This window comes from Onychostoma macrolepis, chromosome 15, assembly GCF_012432095.1.
Source record: "Onychostoma macrolepis isolate SWU-2019 chromosome 15, ASM1243209v1, whole genome shotgun sequence".
NCBI classification, from domain to species: Eukaryota; Metazoa; Chordata; class Actinopteri; order Cypriniformes; family Cyprinidae; genus Onychostoma; species Onychostoma macrolepis.
The window spans coordinates 29,894,283-29,916,342 of NC_081169.1; the positions used below are offsets into that span (position 1 = coordinate 29,894,283).

The 22,060-nt window shown below is 33.4% G+C and overlaps 1 protein-coding gene across 2 annotated transcripts in view; it reads left to right on the forward strand.

Annotated features, from left to right (window-relative positions):
• The first annotated feature begins 5,422 nt into the window (after positions 1-5,422).
• fam131ab (family with sequence similarity 131 member Ab) overlaps positions 5,423-22,060 on the forward strand; it is a 29,312-nt gene continuing 12,674 nt past the window's right edge. The window contains exons 1-2 of one of the 2 annotated variants that reach the window (XM_058745538.1): positions 5,447-5,593; positions 14,757-14,890. Coding sequence is in view for 1 of the 2 variants with exons in the window: in XM_058745537.1 (XP_058601520.1) it covers positions 5,549-5,593 (45 nt within the window). In the remaining variant the exon portion in view is untranslated. Of the gene's footprint in view, positions 5,594-14,756; positions 14,891-22,060 lie in introns of both variants that reach the window. The other variant, XM_058745537.1, reaches the window with a different exon arrangement.

Below are 22,060 nucleotides of genomic sequence, written 5' to 3' on the forward strand. Positions count from 1 at the left end.
TGACTCAGTTTGAGAAGTTGGGAACATTTGGATATTCAACACTTGAGTAGCTAAGTGAAGTAAACGAAACAACTTTTTCTAGCGACGTGTTTAGAGTATTTTTGTTCGTTTCACAAAAATATTTTTTTTTTGTTCAGGCTACTTTTTTACATTTGTTAGTAGAACTTTGTGAAAGTTGTATTTTTTTTTTTTTTAACAGTGTAATATAAAAAGTTAGTTCATTGTCTTTAATAACGTTCACAAAGCATAGCACAAAAAACATTATTTATACGTCATTCATGGAACGTTTTATTTCTTAAATCTTTTAGTTGGAAAATCATCTAACGGTTTTTTCAAATGTTGCTACTGGTTTTAGAACGTTCAAAAGTAACGTTCACATAATTATTTCATAACATGGGAACGTTAGCATAGAGCATGTTTTTGTTTGCGTAAGATATAGCGTTAGATGTAAAAGTTAGGCTATATACTGTATTTCTGAATAAAACAGTAATAATATTCATGCTCCAAGTAAGCTGTTAGGCTTACTGTAAGTAGTACAGACCCTCTCATCTCCCAGACAATAGGTGCGTCCCAAATCGCGTACTTATGCACTATTCTATGACGATTTGCAGTAAATAGTGCATTCACACTGAAAATTCCAAAAAGAAAAAGTGCACTTTAAATACCCGGATGATGCACTTAAATAACCGAAAAAATGAAGTGTGGAATGTTGAACAGTACATTGCATCCGTGCATTCGGTTTTAAAGGGACAGCAGCCTAATTTAGTCACTATTGTCCGAGTCATTGATGTTAATCAAGCAACAAAAGAAAGACAGAAAATCACTCACTGCTCTTGACTGAATCACTTTAGTACCCCTAAAGATTCATCTAAATTTATTTATAGAAATAAATATGTCTGCTTGAAAGAATGAAGAATATGCTAAACAAGTTGTTATAAAGAATGCATAATTAATCTATATAACCATTGGTATTTCATTAAAAAGTAGACCATGTTCTTGTTCTTTATGAGAAGTGGTTTAATTTAATTTTAACAAAGGCATGTTGTGTGTCACAGTCTATCATGATAAAACCTTAATATCAAACCTGTATAATGAGTTTGGAAATTTAAGAGAAATGCTTAATAAATTAACTGTAACGAAACCCATTAGATTTTAGCCGACTAAATTTACTGTCGATTTAGTCGACTAAAACTAAAAACAATTCAGATGACTAAAATATGATATTTTAGTTGAAAGACTATGACTATGACTAAATCAAAATTTGCTGTCAAAATTAACACTGCGGCTAACTTGGATCAGGTGTGCCTTAGTAACCAATCACATTACAGCCTTGACGTCATTGAATTTCAGTCAGAGTTGTGCGACACTCAATCGCTGTTTACGGATCCCACAGGAATGAATGAAGTACCGTAAACAATCTCACCTGTCGCAAAAAGTCAGTGACTTCTCTTGGCATTTTTTTTTTTTTTTCGTGGTAAACTCTAAAAAAAAATAGTATTGTTTAGTGTAAAACATGTTGAAGATTAGCAGGCTGTCGATTAATTAAATAAGAAGCTGTTTCCTCTAAAAAGCTGTTTATTCAGCGTAGTGAAGCCTCTCCTCCGTTGACATCAATTAAATAAAAAATGGCCTCTGGTCTCCTTTGCTTTAGCCGTTGCTCTTTTTGGCTAAAGGTTGCAGGCTTGCCTTCTAGTGGCTCTGGCTGATCGGTGTGGCTAATTAAAGAGAGAGGTGGAGGCGGGGCATATTTGATGTCATTATCACACACACACACACACACACACACACACACGCTCATGAATAATAAATCACACCCGAAGACGGTTATTTTTAGCAGAGCATGAGTCATTAATGTAACTGTTAGAACATCATGCTGTGTCTCATCAAACCTGAGAGAATTTCTTATATAAGCGTGTTACGATTTAAAGGTGTATTTGTTACACCTGTCGACAGGTAGACAGAAACAAGATGAATCCTCATGGTTTGTCCTTTTTTTATAATATTTGTGCATGCTGTGCAATTTTATGTATCTTATTAGTCCATTGCATTATTAGCTTCGCAAAATGCAAACTCTATTGCAATCAATTGTGAGCCGCATGCTTCAGTTGCACGTTTCAATATAAGTTCCATTTTTTTTTTTTATTGCAATCTTTAGAACAACGAACATACAAGGCTATAAATTACATAAAAACAAATACAATAATAAAATAGTTAAAGCAATAAGATCACATGTCTATAAGAAGTACAAATTATTCAAACGATAGATTAAGGCTTTCAAATAATTTCCTTTTTTTTTTTTTTTTTTTTTAAACATATACTTGGTGACCTATTTCTATTTTAAAATTAGTAAAATGAGGTTTTTCCACTGCCCATTTATATTTGTGGATGAAGAATTTTCCATATATAATGAGTAAATTCACTATATACCAAATTTTGAAGTCAACAGTATATTTTTCTTTAAGTTGCAATTCAATCTTAGTACTTGTTTAACAAAAAAACAGCCAAATCACACCAAAATAATTTTGTATAAATACAATCAATAAATAAATGGACACATTTCCTCTTCACAGAAAACACACTTCAAGTCAATGTCTTTACACAGCTTTGAAATGACCTGTTTTACAGGATAAACACGATGAACAGCATCTTTCCCTCTATGCAGGTAGATGAAGAGGTCGTGTTGACCCACAGGTGGCGCTGTAACACAGCACACTTCTGCACTGCAGGACAGAGACTGTACTCTCTCTCTAACAGAGCTGAGAGAGAACATGCAGAAGCATCAAAGAGAATAAAAGCGTGTAATCATTAAAAAGTTGAGTGTCTCTTCTGCTCCTCCGAGTGAAAGTGTTGCTGCAGTATATTTGTTCTTCATACAGTAAAACCCTCCTGTGACTCGGCAGAAGCTGATTCAAATATTCAGAAAGCTGGTCACGTGTTTTTTGAGTGAAAACAGGTCTGTGTTTTATTTCATCCCAAAATCAAAAGGACATAAAACAGCATTATATTTTGCGTAAAGAATGAAACACATTAGACTATAGCATTTTTATTATATTCATAATTTATTTGGACAATTTAACCATAAGTTCTACCGTAATTAAATATTTGAAAATATTAACAAATTTGAACAATATAATTGTTTTTATTTAATTAATTGCTTTTTATTATTTATATATAATGCAATAGTGCCAATGCCCAAAAAATTCAAAAAATGTCTTTTATCAGAATATTTGGTATTTCTCTTCTGTCCTATGTTTTTGACAGGTTTGAGATTCATGCTCGATGCTGTTTGTTCAGTTTTAATGGTCTAAACTGTTTTTTGTTGTTGTTGTTTGTTTCCTGTGAAAGCAGCATCAATGGAGGTGATTTGATACGACACACAGGACAAAAATCTGACCATTCACTACACATGAAAGTTCATTCTGTTACTGTCCTCAGACACACGAGTGTGTGTTTGTAACTGAGACATCGTCCTGCGAACTTTCCCTCTGTCACTGGCCTCTCAGATTTCTGGATTGGTTTCTGTGTCACTGACTTAACATGAACAGATTTCCACTCTCTAACAAACACTATAAATCACTAAAAATCTATTTTAGGCAAGAACACAAAAACCCACCACAAACTGACTGCTTTTTCCCCCTTGATTTTTGAATGACTTGGCTGGAAATTGATGCTAAAATAGGTTTCTGATGGAAATTGAGTGTCTAAATCTATAATTGATGTTAATTATCAGGCCTGAAATGGTTTAGATGGATGATCAACTAACTGGACAACCAAGCATTGAGATCTGGTTAACTGTGCTGATTAGAGCTTGTGACCAGATAAAATGTACAGGTCAGTTGCTTCGTTTACATGCAACCCAATAATCTGTTAGTAATTAGATTGATGGCTCAAATGGATTGAAAAGCCTTATACTGTATAAACATCTCAAGCGATCCGATTTAACTCGATTCAAATTAAATTCGGATTGAAAGGGGATATGCACACCTGAAATAATATGCTCGATAAGAAAAAATTAAGCATGTAGATAATTGAATCCGACTATTTTCGGATTAAATCGGATTCGCAAATAGACGTTGCGCATGCGCAGTTCCGCGATGCATGTGTTTACGCTTCACGTCGTACGAACGTGCCTATTTTATTTAGTTTAAGTCATAGGAGAAAACGAAATATTTAATACTGGCATGTCCGCTTTCTTTTTTAGATATTTCTTTTAAAGCATTAAAGATTATAAGTAGCTTCGGTTATCGCTACGGTTTTCTGCGGTTTTCACGCTAAACGCGGCGATTGGACAACTGCGCATGCGCTTAAATTTTGTTCGGTTTTTGAATGCGCGTAAAAAATGTTAAAAAAAATCAGTGGATCGTATTGCAAAGTTTAGGGTTCATAAAATTTTCAGGATCTGAATCTGGATTGGATTCATTATGATTGACGAAAATGTGTGTTTTTGAAACGTCTTGTTTTTGCAATGTTCCTCTACAAATCTAAAAGAGGATAGCCTAAACATGTTTTTTTTATCAGAAGTATATGATGAAAGATATTTCCCCCTACAGCATCAACATCTTTAAGGGAAATCTGCGGTCTTGCGGGTAAATGCGGAGATGAGGTTTATTCCCAGAGAAACCAAACGCGTCCGTATCAAAGAGAAGAGCTTTTATCGCGGTGTAAACAAGCCGAGCATCTGCGGTCACCCCAGAGACCCGAGCAAGTGTGCACACATCAAGATGTTGCTCAAGTGAGAGAATTATTGCTCTCTCTTCCCCTGTGAGAGAGTAGAGATGGATCGACGATAAACCTGCTGACTTAAGAGCAAAATATGACTCACAAACACACACACACAGATTTATACAATATATAGAGACATTATTATCTGCTTATATTGTTTTAAAATCTTTCAAAGATAATTATGAAAAAAAAAAACATTTATATAATTATATATTTATATTAATTTATATAAATATTTATACAATGTATAGGCTATAGGTATAAGGAAAAATATTTAAATTATTTTTAAATATACAAAACATAATTATAAAATATATTTTGAAACATTTTAGTATAATATATTTAAAATACATATTTGAAAAAAAAAATATTGCCATATGGGATTATATAGAATGTTTATATTTAATTATATTTGTATATTTGTTTATTTTAATTAAATAAACATCTATCTATCTATCCATCCATCCATCCATCCATCCATCTCCCTTTAAGGAGGCTTTGGTTTGTCAGAATTAATTTCAGTCAAAAAGGGAAGTTGTGTCACATTTAGCTCACTTCTAGAGACTATTTTGTCCGCAGCCTACAGTTGAGTAATCACTCTTTTATTTCTTTCTCATGCAGCCACACGGTCCATCAAGATGTTGTGGGCGGGGTCAGCGCAGGATCTGTCCAATCAGAGCTCGTTGCGCATCCTGTGGCTCGTTTATAAAGCTGTTTTCCGCATGTGTTTCTCAGCCTTCAGTGCCTCCAGCTCGCGGGAGACCGGAGCCGGTGCGTGTTTGAGCTTAACGGGGCTGTGAACGGAACCGAGCCGCGGGAGACGCCAATGCGAGGAGAGAAACGCTGTCCATCCGCCCCGCATCATCTAGAGGTCAGATTCACTAGACGACAATATATAATAATATACCAGATTTGTTATGATTGAATTAAACCTTCGAACATTTCAGTGTAATGTCAGATTCTTTGGTGATTTTCTGTCAAGGGCGATCTAGCCTGTAGCTTATTTGTTCTGAAAACAGCTGGTTTAGTCTGTTAATGTGTGAGAACAGCTGCTTTGTATACACGTCTGAATAACAGCAATTTAATATGTAGCTGTATATCGGGAAAACAGATGTTCTGTGGCTTATATGTGACCCTGGACCACAAAACCAGTCAAAACGGTCAATTTTTGGAAATTGAGATTTACACAGTATCTGAAATCGGAATAAATGAGCTTTCCATTGATGTATGGTTTGTTAGGATCTGACAATATTTGTCTGAGATACAACTATTTGAAAATCTGGAATCTGAGGGTGCAAAAAAATCTAAATATTGAGAAAATCACCTTTAAATTTGTTCAAATGAAGTTCTTAGCAATGCATATTACTAATCAAAAATGAAGTTTTGATATATTTACGGTAGGAAATTCACAAAATATCTTCATGGAACATGATCTTTACTTAATATCCTAATGATTTTTGGCATAAAAGAAAAATGTATAATTTTGACCCATGCAATGTATTGTTGGCTATTGCTACAAATATACCTGTGCTGCTTATGACTGCTTCTGTGCTCCAGTCACATGTGTGTTGGAAGAACTGCAATTTAGTCCGTAATATAAAAGGATTTTTAGTCTGTGTCTGTAAAGAACGGCAGGTTTTAGTCTGTATGTGTTTTTAGTCTGCAAAACCCACAGTTTAGTCTTTATATGTTTGAGAGAGCATCAATTTTAACTTCTTAAGAACTGTTGGTTTTGTTCATATGTGTCTGACTCTGGAAGAACAACAGTTTAGTTTCTATTTTAGGGCATTCGTTTAGAGCTGGTTTAGTCTGTATGTGTTTGAGAGCGTCAGTTTAGTTGGTTTATTAACTGGAGAACAGTCTGTTTAGTCCGTATGTGTCTGGGGGAAAAGAAGTTTTTGGGAGAAAGGAGGTTTATAATTGTGGCAAACAACCGTTTTTTAAGCATGTTCTGTTTGCTGAAATGTAGTTTAGTCCGTATATGTGTGGAGAACAACAGTTTAGTCTGTTTTATTTGGGGGAAACCTCTGTAGGTGTTTGAGAGCGTCATTTTAAGTTGGGTTTTTAATTGGAGAATGGTTGGTTTAGTCCATAAGCGTCTGGAAGAAAGGCAGTTTATTATGTATAAATGTCACCAACAACAGTCCAGTTCTTGCATTTGGGAGAAAAGCTGGTTTTGTTCACATTTATTTGGAAGAACAACAGTTTAGACTCTTTGCATTTGGAGAAAAGCTGGTTTAATCTGTATATTTGTGGTGTTTGTGTTTGCAGAAATGCAATATAGTCCGTATATGTGGAGCACAACATTGTAATCCATTTGCATCTGGAAGAACCGATGCTTTCGTCCGTAAGTGTTTGAGAGCATCAGTTTAATTGGTTTTTAACAGGAATAGTGCATATATGTGTGGAAAACAACAGTTAAAGCTCTTTTAGTTTGGGAGAAACACTGGTTTAGTCTGTATATTTGTGGCGAACAAATGTAGTGTGTTTGCAGAAATGCAATATAGTCCATATATCTGGAGTACAACATTGTAATACATTTGCATCTGGAAGAACCAATGGTTTAGTCTGTAAATGTTTGAGAGCATCAGTTTTATGGTTTTTAACAGTTGGTTTAGTCCATATATGTGTGGAAAACAACAGTTAAAGCTCTTTTCATTTGGGAGAAACGCTGGTTTCGTCTCTATATTTTTGGCGAGCAGATGTTTTTAGTGTATTAGAAATGCAATATAGTCCGTATATGTGGAGCACAACGGTTTAAACCATTCGCATTTGGGAGAATCGCTGGTTTAGTCCGTATGCGTTTCAGCCGGGTTTCCTTCAGCGCAGGACTGGAGTTGTGAGACTAGCGCGCACGGATTGTTTGTGAGAAAAGAGAGATGGAGAGAAGGCTACGCAAGCGCTTCTGCTGTCTCTTAGCATGCATGCGGCACAAATCAGTTCTTGGTTTGCGTTTGATCGCCTAATAACCCGGAGCATGGGCTGCGCCGCCTCCAGAACGCCAGTAGGTGAGAATCGCACGCGCCGTTTTCCTCCGAGCATGGCATCAGAGCGCTTACTGTATGCGAAACCCCAGTCCGACTGCAGCCCACACACACTTCTGACGGAGAGGAGATGTGCACAAACTGCAGGTTTTCTCTCGCTGGCGAGTGCATGCATGCATTGGTTTTCAGCGATCAGGCCAGATTTGCACGCTTCAGAGACGTTCTGCATGCATCTGCATTAACCCTGCTTCAGCGCTCGTTCATCACATGCTGAATCCTCGGCTCGGGTTACGTGGTGGTGCTCGGTTGTACGTGCGCTGGAGGCGATGCAGTCGTGCTGCATGTACAGCAGTGTTGGGCGGTATGCTCCACAGTCATATCGTCGTATAGTCAGCTTGTGAGATCGCTGGATCTCAATTCAATTATTCACTTAGTTGCATTATAGCGGAGAGAGTGAACCAGTCCAGGGCACGGCTAAAAGCAGCCTAATGTCCGTGTAATCTATTAACTACATTATCTTTTTAGTAGTGCCGTCAAACGATTAATCGCGATTAATCGCATCCAAAATAAAAGTTTTTGTTTACATGTGTGTACTGTGTATATTTATGTGTATATAAATACACACACATGCGTGTGTGTGTGTGTGTGTATAGATATATATATATTTAAGAAAAATGTTATTTTTATATATTATATAAATTATGTAAATATAAATATATACATGTAAATAATTTCAAAATATACACTAGTACACACACATTATGCAAACAAAAACTTTTATTGTGGATGCGATTAATCATTTGACAGCACTAGTTTTTAGTCAAGTAGTCTAGTATATGGATGTCATACAATATTTTTAATATGACTGAATTTGTATTTAACATGATCACAATTTAATAAAAGCATTGTAAGTTATTAATTATAACGCTTACATTTCCGAAGTTATTCAAACAGCAGCTACAGAAAATGAGCAAAGAACATTTACATTATCAAAGAACATCATTACTGACTTCAGTCTAGCCTAACGCAATTTTATGCACTTTAAAGGGATAGTTCACACAAAAATGAAAATTGTCATTTATGTCATTCCAAACCTGTAAGACCTTTGTTCATCTTTGAAACACAAATTAAGATATTTTTGATGAACTCCGAGAGCTCTCTGACCCTCCCATAGACGGCAAGGATCCTCACACGATCAAGGTCCAGAAACGTAGCAAAGACATCGTTAAAATAATCCATGTGACATGAGCGATTCAACCGTAATGTTACGAAGCTACGAGAATACTTTTTGCGTGCAAAGAAAACAAAAATAACAACTTTATTCAACAATTCGTGCACCCTATAGCGCCATTTTGGAGAGTATCACATATGTAAACAATGTATGTACGCGGATACGTTATTTACGTTCAGATCAAAGCGTAAACAACGTATCTGTGTACATATGTATGGAACTGGCCTTATATTTTATTCCAGAACTGTTTAAAATCTCATTGCAATTAAATGTAATATGTAAATTTAATGTGACATTTCTATTGAAAATGACGTTACTGAGACAGATCTCCTGACTAGTGATTTTCTCAAAGGGAACAAGGCCAAGTGTCCATATTTGTAGAAACACCCATATACTTCCCCTCATACTTGATCCGCAGCATCTTGACGCTGATGTTCATTTAATCCGAGCGCGTCTGTCCGTCATGATGAATGTCCAGGTCTTTCCTCACGTTCTGTACATGAAGTGAGGACGGAAAAAACAACGCCTTTCCACTCTGAGAGTCCCGAACAAATGGCCTCAGATTTATTTTCACCACACAAATCATTTTTTAATCTGGTGCTGTAATTATTAATGACGTATCAGGATACCGGAGCTGTTCAGAGCGTGAGCGTTGTCTTGTTAATTGCTGATATACGTGCTGGTTAAGGTTTGTTATCCGATGGGAGCGAGAACTGATCCCGTTTCTTTTGTTTTGTTGTTTATCTAAAGAAAAACATTACACTTACGAGGAAGGTTGTTTATTGTATTGATGGTGAGATGAAGCACCTTCAACATCCATGGAATCCTTCCAGGTTCTTTATATAAAAGATATTTACAAATTATATTTTGAAATTTTTTTTTTTTTTTTTTGTCAATGCAAAAAGCTGCATTTGACTTTTTTCCTTTTTTTTAATCCATTAGTGAAAATCATCCAACCCAGACAATTAAAAAAAAAAAAAAAAAATTATAATTATTTTTTTGATAATTATCTGGTTTAATTTAATTGCAAAAGATCTCTTGGAGTTATGTATTATTTCCTAATCTTTACATATGTTTATTTTATTTATTTTAATTAATATTTTAATCAATATAATATTGGTACAATATAATTCATATTATAATATTATTAATATAATATTTACATATAATACATAAAATTTTATTTTATATTGCTGACGTACTTAATATTATTTATTTATATAATATCCCATAGTAATCAGATATTTTAAAATGTAAAAATTAAGATTTGTTTTGTAATGAACATTGATTAAAAATGTTTTTTAACAAAAATCATCTGATCCAGACACACTTTTGTTATGATAATTAGAATTTTATTTTAATTAGTTTTACAATAGCTACAATAGATATAATTTATTTTAAAAATAAAATAATGTTAATTTTATTAATGTTATAATATTTAAATTAATGAAATATTAGTATTATATAATTAATATAATTGAATATTAATGTAATATTTACATGTAATAGAATTCTATATTTATATTGCTGATATACTTAATATTATTTATTTATATAATATTCCATAGCAATCAGATATTTTAGAAAGAACATTATGATTTAAAAAAATACATTAATAAAAATAGTCTGACTTAGAGTCTCTTTAATGCTAATTATAATTTTTGATTAATTTTATAATAATTAAAAACTTTTAATCATTTTAACAATAAATACAAGAGATATAATTTATGATGACACACAAATAATTTAATTAAAATTATAATACTATTAATATTATATTTTAATATATTCTCATGTTAATATAATTTAATATCACATAATACACACCTTTTGTTTTGCCAGTCTTCTGTAAAGAATTACAGTACACTTACAATAAATGTTTTTATTGGCATCAATGGTTTCTCGAGGAACCTTCCATTTCACTATCTATATATATATATATATATATATATATATATATATATTTTTAATAGTGCATAAAGGTTCTTTTGGGTATTAAAATATATATATATTTTAACTGTGAAACCCCTTTTTTGGCAGCTTTAAAGATTATATAGCAGGTTGGTTTTCTCTCCTTGTCCTTTTTTTTTTTTTTTTTTTGTCCTTAAATTGACTTTTCAAAGCAATAGCGTGTCAAACTGTAGTGAGATTACATCAGCTCTGACCGCTGAGGACAGGAGATGGTTTCGGGACAGTTATCAGGACAAGGACGGAGAGTCCGCTCGTAAAAGCGCTTCGGTGAGGTCAGCTCTCTCCAGCAGATGGATGGATTGGGTTTGCTTGCTGCTGAAGATCTCTGTGCTGTGTTCTCGTGTTTGATTTGTTTGTGGGTCACTCAGCTAGAACTAAACGCTCCTGTTGATTTCCCGCAGAGAAGCTAAAGTCGGAGTCCCGCTGCTGTTATTGTAGATCATATCGGCCTCTCTGTTATCAGCAACAGGTCTGTGATCTCGCTCTTATCCAGAGAGACAATGGGAGAGTAATGGAGTGAATCTCATGAAAACAGGCCACATTTCAAGACAATTCGGTTATATTTTGCATTAAATTAAGTGGGGTTTTTTTGTTGTTGTCAGTGCAAGAATTTTTTAAATGCATTAATGAAAATCATCTGACCCTCCCTCTAGTATTTTAATCAAAATAACTACTTATAAATTATGAATATATATATACTTATTTATTTATTTTTATGTAAATATAATATTATTAATATAATATTTATTATAATAATAATGAATATAATAAAAATCCATCTATACGTCCATCAGATATTTTAGGAAGAAAAATAAGATTTTCTTATGCGCAATATGTTTTTGTAACACATTAATGGAAAATCATCCAAACCAGACTTTTATTATATAATATATGTAATCAATAAATACAGCCTTTTTCTAAACTTACAACTTGTTCTTTTACCATTTAAATAACAGGAAATTATCTTTTTCTGACAATTTGGGGCTTGTCATGAATGTCCAAAAATGTTTTCCCTCATGTGTTAGTGTTTAATGTGACCTGGACATGTTCTCGACCCGTTGATGAGATTGCCTCATTAGTTCAGTGGTGTTATTGAGAGAAACGAACCCCGCTGCTGGAGTCCAGACATCAGTCTCTGTTACAGACCATCAGACCCTCGTTAGAGAAGAGCTTTGAGAGCGAAACCAAACCCGATCTCTCACGCGTTTACTCTCGATTACGCCGTGGATTGAGATGTGCACTTAAACTTAGTGTTTATCATCAAGGGTTCGTCTGGAGTTTAAAAGACTGACAAATTATATTTTACAAAAAGAAAATGAAACCTGTTTTGGGACACTTACAATTTTTTGCATCATTTTCAAGAACATGTAGGATATTTAATGCTCAATTTCTCATTGTAATGTGTCCGGATGTTTTACTTGGGAGTGATTATAAGGCTTGTCAGTACACACACACACACACACACACACACACACACACACACACACACACACACACACACACACACACACACATATGTGTGTGTGTAATAATAATATAAAAAAATTATATATATATTATTATTTGTTTTAATATATATATATATTAAAACTAAAACAAATAATAATATAAAAAAATAAGATTAATAACAAATAATATTATTTGTTTTTGTAGTGTTATATTTTATTTAATTTATTTAATAGAATAATATATCATGAACAATACAATTATAAATGGCCTCCATTTATATTGTATTTTATTTTAAAAATAAATTGGAATTTTAACAAGTAATAAACTCCTATATATATATATATATATATATATATATTTCTTTTCTTTTTTTTTTTTTTCATTAGAATAGTGATCATTGTTTCAGTGAAGGTTTAAGTCACAAAAATATTGTTACGATACATAAAATGTTCTGCAAATTTCTCTGCATAAAAAAAAATCTCATGCACAATGTTTTTTTCTTACTACTTTATAACGGGATGAAATATGACAGACATGCTCGACATAAACCTGTTGTTGAACGCTATAGTTGTTCTTTCCTTTCGAAATGATTCTTCTGTAGTCAACACTGTGTAAGTGTTAATGAATGAATGGAAATATTCCCGCTCGCGCACACAGGAAGTGATGTCATCGGTGAAGTCTTGCTCGTTGAGCCTCGGTCTGTGTGCGAGTCGATCATGATTACGCGTCAGAAAGGCCTGGTGCATGAAATGAAAGAAAAGACAGTCATTTATGAATGCTGTTCTTTTTTCATCCAACTAAACTGATACACCAGATGCAGTTTAGAGTTTTCCAGATCATTCCTGCATTTTTGTGTGTAATAGACGTTGAGAGGAAGCCCTTTGTGTTTGGCTGTATAGGTTGTATAAATGTTGCATGTTGATGCATGAGAGCTTCAGAGAAACACTTCAGCTCTTCTGCTGTGGAAGAACTCTTGATCTGTAGCGTTAGGGAGACCGGATGACCCTGATTCTTATTGATCGGATGAGTTTGAACTTTACATAAATTGGAATAAATTAAACATAAATTGCACAAAGCAAAACATCCTGCTGACCTGAAGTCAGCTTAAGATTTGAGTCAATTGATTTCCAAAAGTAAGTTCATTTTTATAGGCTATGGCCAAAAAACATCAGCGTGTAAAATACAGTTATTATCTGTGCAATTATGCACATGCACAATAAATGCTTAATTTACTTCTCATTGTTATGAGGAAGCAAAATGCTAAATTTATCTACGTATATCTATATTTTTAATTTGTATGTCTCTCTCACTAATCTTTATTTGTGTATCGATCTATATTCATAATTTATTATATGCAAGTAAATTATAATATAATTAATATTATAATGTTAAAATAATAATATAATTTATCATATTAATATAATTATTATTAATATAATATTAATTATATTTTATACTATAATATATTTTTATTTATTTTATATTTTTATGTACATAAAAATATAATATAATGAATTTTTGAGCAATATAATATTAATATTTAAGTAATATTTTAATATTATTAGTAAGATATTTATTTATTTTATAATTATGTGTAAATAAATAAAATGATAATATTGTAATTTAATTATTGTAATATTTTAAATAATAGTAATTTTAATAATATTCATATTTATTTATACAATATACCAGTAGCAATCAGATATTTTATGAAGCCAAAATACTATTGTTACACTAAATATGTGCAATAAATATGGATTTGTATTGTGTATATTTGTATTATAGGAGAATGCTCAGTTTTATTTTTTAACATAATTAAAAATTAAAAATAAAATAACATCTGGTCACCCTATCTATCTATATTTATATGTCTATCTATTTTTTCTGTGTATATATATCTATATTTATGCAAGTAAATAAATAAAAGTATTATTATTAAACAGTGTTAATATTTTATATTATTAATTTAATATTTATTTAGTGCTGTCAAACAATTAATCGCGATTAATTGCATCCAAAAAGTTTTTGTTTACATAATATATGTATGTGTACTGTGTATATTTATTATGTATATATAAATACACACATACAGTATATATTTTGAGAATATTTACATTTATGCATTTACTGTATATATTTTATATATAAACATAACATAATATATACATGCATGTGTTTGTATGTATGTGTGTATATTACACACATAGTAAACAAAAACTTTTATTTTGGATGCGGTTAATCGTCAGACAGCACTATATTTATTATAATTTAAATTGATCATATGTATTTTCTATGATTTCTGTATATAATATCCCAGTAGCGGTCAGATATAGTAGCAGGGTCTGGTCTCCAGGGCAGTGGGGGGCAGTAGTGAGTCGCTCCTCCTCTCTTCCCCACAGTGGCAGGTGACAGGTTGCGTGTGGACTGGAGCCCGAGGAGTTCCTGCTCTGACCTGGCGCTCTTGGGCAACACACGGACCAGTTTGGCGCACGGCCTGGGCACGACATTTGGGCGCTTGGAGCGTTTCCTCAAGGTGCCAAAGTTTCCTCTCAATCTGTTCGATGTCCATTTTTACTTCACAGCGTCCGGAAACGACGCTCGCGCTTCCCTTCCTCTCCTCTCACAGCGTTTCTGTGGCTCCTAAAACAGTCTTAAAGGGACAGTTCACCCAAAAATAAACACTGGCTATTCATTTACTCACCCTCAGGTAGGGCTGGGCGATATGGCCATATCAGTCAATATCGATAATTATCACGATAAATGTAAAATCTTTAGTACTGTCATACGATTAATCGCGATTAATCGCATTCAAAATGAAAGTTTTTATCATGTATTTGCGTGCATATGTATATTCATATAATTTATACTATTTATAAATATATTTAATATATAAACATAACGTTTTTCTTAAATATATACATGCATGTGTGTGTATTTATATATGAACAATAACTATACACACACATATATTATGTAAACAAAAACTTTTATTTTGAATGTGATTAATCGCGATTAATCGTTCGACAGTACTACTTTATTTCTTTCAAGTTTAAAGCCAGATTTTTTTTTCTCCAAAGTGAAAGTTGTAGAAACCGGACCATTAATTTTCCTTAACAAAATAAATATCTTGATAGAAAAATTAATTTCTTAGTTTCTGCATGTGATATTGTTTCAAATCAAGAAACGGGTTGCCTGATAATATTAATAATAATAGTACTTTTTTGTCTCTTAGAAAAGCACATTTGATAGTAGTAGCAGCTTGAGTTAGGACGCAGATGTAAATTTTTGTTCATTATCAAAATTAGTAACATCTGTAAAAAATTGTAGCAATCTAATTTTTATATGGTGTGTTTTTTTTTTTTTTAAATCATTGATCTTCCATAGTAGCATACATTTAAATCACGATAAACGCAGTTAAAACCACATGTATAGCACCTCAATACCATGGTAAAAATATAACTATATGGTTTTTAGGCATTTGTTTGAAAAACAGTAGTCTAAAAACTTTAGTGTAGGCTAAATGCGCACATGCTATAGCTTAATCACAAAAATACTGTAATTATATTCCATTTCTCCCTTTAATACATGTCTACATTAATAATATAATAAAATTTGATACAAATACCCACATTTCTGACACAATACCATGGTGCAGTTAGTGTTACTACAGTAAATCCATGGTAAATGATGGCGATTGTAGACTAAAAGTCTTCTGACTGTATCGTTGCACACAATGTTTCTCCTGTTTGTCATCTCAGTTTAATTCAAAGTGATAATGTTATTTATCGCCAAACATTTATCGAACTCTTCATATCGTTTCATCAAGGTAAATTACATTGTGATAATTATCGTTATGTAGATGAATTTTTCTTGAGTATACCAGTAAAGAAGATTTTTAGCTGAAACCGTCGTCATTGGTAATTCAGAGAATGCAAGTCAATGGCTGCCGTCACTTTGAGAGTCAAACAAAGCATATACAGGCAACAAAAAAATTAATACCCATGGCTCCTGATGATATATTAAGGTCTTATGAAGCAGAACGATCAGTCTGTGCAAGAAACTATCCCTTTAAATTTGATTTGATCAAATTTAAGGTCTTAAAGTCTTATAGGATAATGAAATTAACCTTAATTATTTTAAGAGGTCTTAAGTAAATGTTTCAGTGAAATCGTGTAGCCATAGCATAGCCATTTCAAAATAAGAGTCCTTATGTATTTTGGACTTTTTTTAAATTTAAAAGTCCCTCATTATGGATTTTTTTTTTTTTTTTTTTTAGTTTGGTTACTATTCGTATTTTAGTTCCCATATTTTACTCATCTTTTTGATCGAGCAGTCAGAACTAGCAAAACTTAGCCATTTCAAAATAAGAGTATTTTAGGCTTGTTTTTTGATTAAAAGTCCATTATGCATAGTCTTTTTAGTTTGACTTACTTGTTTTGGTTCCCATATTTCTCATAATTTAGAATGAGCAGCTGAAGCAGTAAAGCGCATACATTTCAAAATAAGAGTCCTGGTGTATTTTGGGCTTGTTGATTATTTAAAAGTCCCTCAATATGCATAAAATCTTTAAAAAAATTCATATTGGTATTTTGGATCCCATATTTTTCATCTTTTTGAATGAGCAACCAAAAGTAGTAAATAATATACATTTCAAAATAAGAGTATTTTGTGTATTTTGGTCTTGATTATGATTAAACATATTTTTTTCCTGGTTATTATTAGTATTTTGGTTCAAATCTGGCATTTAAATCAATGTAAACTCTTATATCTTCTCTCTGGGTCACCCCTGTCACAGGAAAGAACACAGATTTTATTATTATTGCTACAATAATGTATATATTTAGTGCCTTTCTTCAGAAACACATTATCGTATAAGTAAAATCAATATTGACGAATCTCTACTTCGTGTGTATTGATATATGAGAACAGAAACCAATTTCATATATTAGATAAAACGCATCTTAAGTATTTAAACCAAACTTGCAGCTGAATGTACTTCAGTCTGTTTAATTAAGTCAGTGAATTTGAGATGCTTGATTTAATTTGGGATTATATGGGTTTGTTCTGTAACTGCATTCGGTATTAATTTTGTGCAAGTCTTAAAAACTCTTAAATTTGATTTCTAAACTCTGCAGAAACCCTGTGTTATTAGAAAGTGGGCCACGGATCCTGCTTCTGCTGTCTCGCTCCAAGGCCTGCCATTCACAAGCTATTTCTGTCATCATTATATGGTTAGCGGTCGAGGAAGCCTGCATTCACATAACGTCACGTCTTCCAGACGTCCTCACTTGTGGCTGCACCGCGGCCTGAAGAAAGAGAAATGCTGTCGAGTGCTGCTTCTGTCAGATCGCAGCTGATTAGGAGTTTCTGACTCAGTACTCAGAGCAGAAAATGATTTTCTCAGCTTTTCTCGGCTTGATAATGACCTAATTAACCCGATCATCCGAGTCGTTAGCGGGCCAATTACACTAGACTTGGTTCCTCGCTCTGAGTTTCATTAAATGTTCACTAGTTAGTTTTCTAATCATTCATGAGTCATTCTGAGTAATTAGTAATTTGTTCTTAATGTGGTTTTTCAAACGGAATCCGCGGCGTCGCTGCACTAATGTATTTTTCCTTTGACTTCAGGTCATTTAACAGCCTCGCAACAGTGAGTAAATCCACGGGATGCTTTAAGATTTCAGCGTGCAAAACTTTTGTTGTTTAGACCTGGTTTTGAGTTATTGTTTGACTGAGACACTGATCTGCTTTTTTCTTTTTTTTTGTTCTTTCTTTTTTGTCTGATTTGGTGGAAAAATTCAAGTTTACTATGCAGCTCATAATACTATGAATTTCAGTTCTGTGAAATTGACACTCATTTGACTTAAATTGGGAATATATAAACTAAATCCAAATGTCAGATTGGTTCCATGCCTTAAATATCAACAAATGTGAATTGGTGCATAAATTCTGTCAGAGCTTTCTGTATTGTGTAGGCGATGTTTTAAATTGAAGCAATTAATGTTAATTTTGTTGCAAAAAATATTAATTTATACTATCATAATTTTAAATTATTATTAATAATAAATAAAAATATTAAAGTTAATCATATTTTTAATTTTAATATAATTTTAAATATTTTATATAGTTCAAATTTACAGTTTAATTTATTATACATCAAGTGTGTATGTGTATATAAATAAATATATATATATATATATATATATATATAAAAAAAAAAATTTTATTTGATTATAATTGTATTAAAGTTATAAATTATGTGCATTTAGTGTTTTTTTTTGTTTTTGTTTTTCTTTTGTTTTTTTTACATTGTCTTTTCTTATCAGACCTACAACCCACTAGTAAAGTGACCTGGACTATTACTGTTAACTAAAACCATAAAAAAAAAAAAGTATTACTTAAATTAAACATTAAATGAATTTTTTTTTTAAACTTGGCTAGTTGCCAAGTAAACATGTTTCATTTAGTTTATTGTGATGTATTAAAATAACTCAAACTGAAAAATTTTTTATAAAAACTATAAAAATAGATATGGCAAAAATGCACAACAAAATGACAATCTTTAAATAAATTAGTGAAATCAGGAAGAATTTTTTTCTAAAATAAGGCTGCCACTCTTATAAAGAATAAGTAGTAATATAAATACTACAGTACATAAAATATAAACAATGTACAATTATGCTGCAACACAGGTGGATCTCAGAGGGAATTGTGGGCCTCATGAGAGAGAGACAGGTGTCATGATGGGAAATGTGTGTTGTGTGTAATCCAGACTGCAGGAAAGTGTGTGTTCATGAGAGAGCCACAGTAACCCTGATCAAACGTGCTGCATGTGACGTCATCCAGCATCCAGCCCGCCGTATCCTTGGAGAAATCGTTCCATGGTGACTGGTTGCTATAGAAATGCTCATTTCCTTCTAAGTTCCAGCGGAATAACGGGGTGTGAGCGTGACGTGGCATGTCGCTGACGACCGACTCCACAGAGAAGCTTTTGTTCCTGTGTGGAGCGAGCGGAGAGCCGGTATCACTGCTCAGTCTTCATCAGTGTGTTTGGGAATGCCGTTGATCGCTGTCTGTCGCTCTGATGATGAGATGTGTGTGTATTCCAGCCTGACAGACTGACGGATGAGGCTCCTGTTCAAAGTGCTCCTGTTTAATTACTGTCTGTTTGCTGTTATAAAACCTGTGTGTGTGTGTGTGTGTGTGTGTGTGCTCAGAGGGCTGGTTTGCATGCAAATAGAGAAGTCAAGATTCAGTCTGACACTAGAGTAGAATAGTCTGTGATTTGATGTGTAGTCTGCTTTAAACAGTCTAGTCTACTTTGTTCTGTTCCATTCCATTTTTCCCTAGTTTATTATTTTCTATTGTTTGATTCCAATTTACTTCTATTCTAGTAGCACTGAAGTCCTTCTGTTCTATTATGTTTTTAGTCATCTAGGCTAATCTGGTCTATTGTTTTCGATTCCTTTCTACTGTACTCCTATCCATCGAATCTAGGCTGTTATTTTCTGATTTACTGCACGTAATTATTATATATTATATAGAAAATAAACATTTATATTCTATTCTGTTCTACTCTACTGTACTCTAGTCTAGACTTTTATTTTCTGTTACACCTCTGAAGTCCTTCTATTTTTATATAGGCTAATCTGGCCTTTTTTTCTATTCTGTTTTACTCTACTGTACTCCTATCAATCTAGTCTTGTTGTTTTCTGTTCTACTGCACTGAAATGTTTTCTATTCTAATTTGTTCTATTGTTTCTATTATTTTGTATTGTTCTATTCTATTCCACTGTCCTCTAGACTGTTATTTTCTACTGTACTGCAGTCCTCTATTCTATTCGATTAGATTCTGTTTGTCAAATCTATTATTTTCTGTTTATTTCATTCTAGTCTGCTACTGTTTTCTACTCGTCCATTTTCTGTTCTACTGCACTGAGGTTCTTCTAATCTGTTCTATTATTGTATTCTGTCCTATTCTACTCTATTCTAGTCAAGTTATTTTCTGCTCTGTTCTATTTTAATCTCTTCTACTCATATACTCCATCTATTCCTAGACTGTTAATTTATGTTCTACTGCACTGCAGTCATTCTATTCTGTTCTGTTCTGTTGTATTCTATTCAGCTCTGGTTTATTTTATTCCACTCTACTACTATTTTCTCCATCTAGGCTAGATTGACATGATCTGTTCTACTGTAATGAAGTTCTGCATTCTATTCTATTCTACTGTTCTATTATACTCAACTGTACCAATCTATTCTCAATCTATTCTAGACTGTTATTTTCTACTGCACTGCAGTCATTCTATTCTATTCTACTGTTCTATTATACTCAACTGTACTCATCTATTCTCAAAATCTATTCTAGACTGTTATTTTCTACTGCACTGTGGTCCTTCTATTCTATTCTATTCCATTCCACTGTTCTATTATACTCCACTGTACTCATCTATTCTCAATGTATTCTAGACTGTTATTTTCTACTGCACTGTGGTCCTATTCTATTCAGCTTTAGTTTAGAGTATTTCACTCTGCTACTATTTTCTCCATCTAGGCTAGATTGGCATTTTCTGTTCTACTGCACACAAGTTCTGCATTCTATTCTATTCTATTCTATTCTATTCTCTAGTGAGTGTCTGGGCTGTGGTCGATGCCATTGTTTTATTGAGGTCATCAGCTGTAGTTTTATAAAACGAGACGACCGTAAAATGGCAAACGCTTCTGTAACAGACTCCTGCTGTACGACGCTCATTGAATTTGCGCAGTTCTCCTGGGCTTGAGCTCTTCAGGGACTGAATCTCAGTGTTCAGCAGGGCAGTAGGCGACGCTCTCTGCGGCTGTGTGTGTGTGCAGACTGTAATGCTGTTATTTTCTCCAGCTCATGTAGGGAATTATCAGCATGTATGTCGTGAGCTCTCGGGGATGGCGCTTGCGTGTTTTTTATTTCAATACGTATCTGTTGTTGTTTTGCCGCCCGCTCCACTAACTATGCCATGACGCGCTGGCTAATGCGTTTACCCTCGTGAGTAAACTCATACATACTCGGGAGGGTTCGAACACGCCAGGTGCACGTGTCGCATGCGTCCCCTGCGGTTACTAAAGACACAGAAACACATGTGACCTTACACATGGACTGTAACCTGGTGTACGGTCTGATGAGACGTGAAGGTTTCGAAATGCAGCTTTGCTCTTGAGGGATTCTCACTTTTAGGCCAAGATTTGGCTGAAATCTTAACAACCTGTTACTAGTGCTCAGTATTAGAGGTTTCACATCACGAAGTCTTGAAGTTGAGTGTGTAAGTGTTTCTCAAATCGTGTGTGTTGAGGATGTGAATGTGCTGTTGCTTTACTGTGATCAGATGCACCTGCTGGAGCAGAAACCAGCAGAAAACGTCCCACAGATGCACACTGAAGGAGGAACCAGAGCCATATTTACAGACTAGATCACTGAGACTTGAGGGTTATTACAGGGTTATTATAGTTTACTAAAACCATATAACATTTTTGGGTTCCACTTTATTTTAAGGTGTCCTTGTTACAGTGCAATTATACATTTAAGTACTGAGTAATATTAATCAACTACATGTACGTACTATATGGTTAGGGTTTGTTTTAGGGTTACTTGCATGTAATTATGCATAATTAAGTGTTATTATAATAGTAAGTACCTGTAACGTGTAACAAGGACACCTTAAAATAGTGT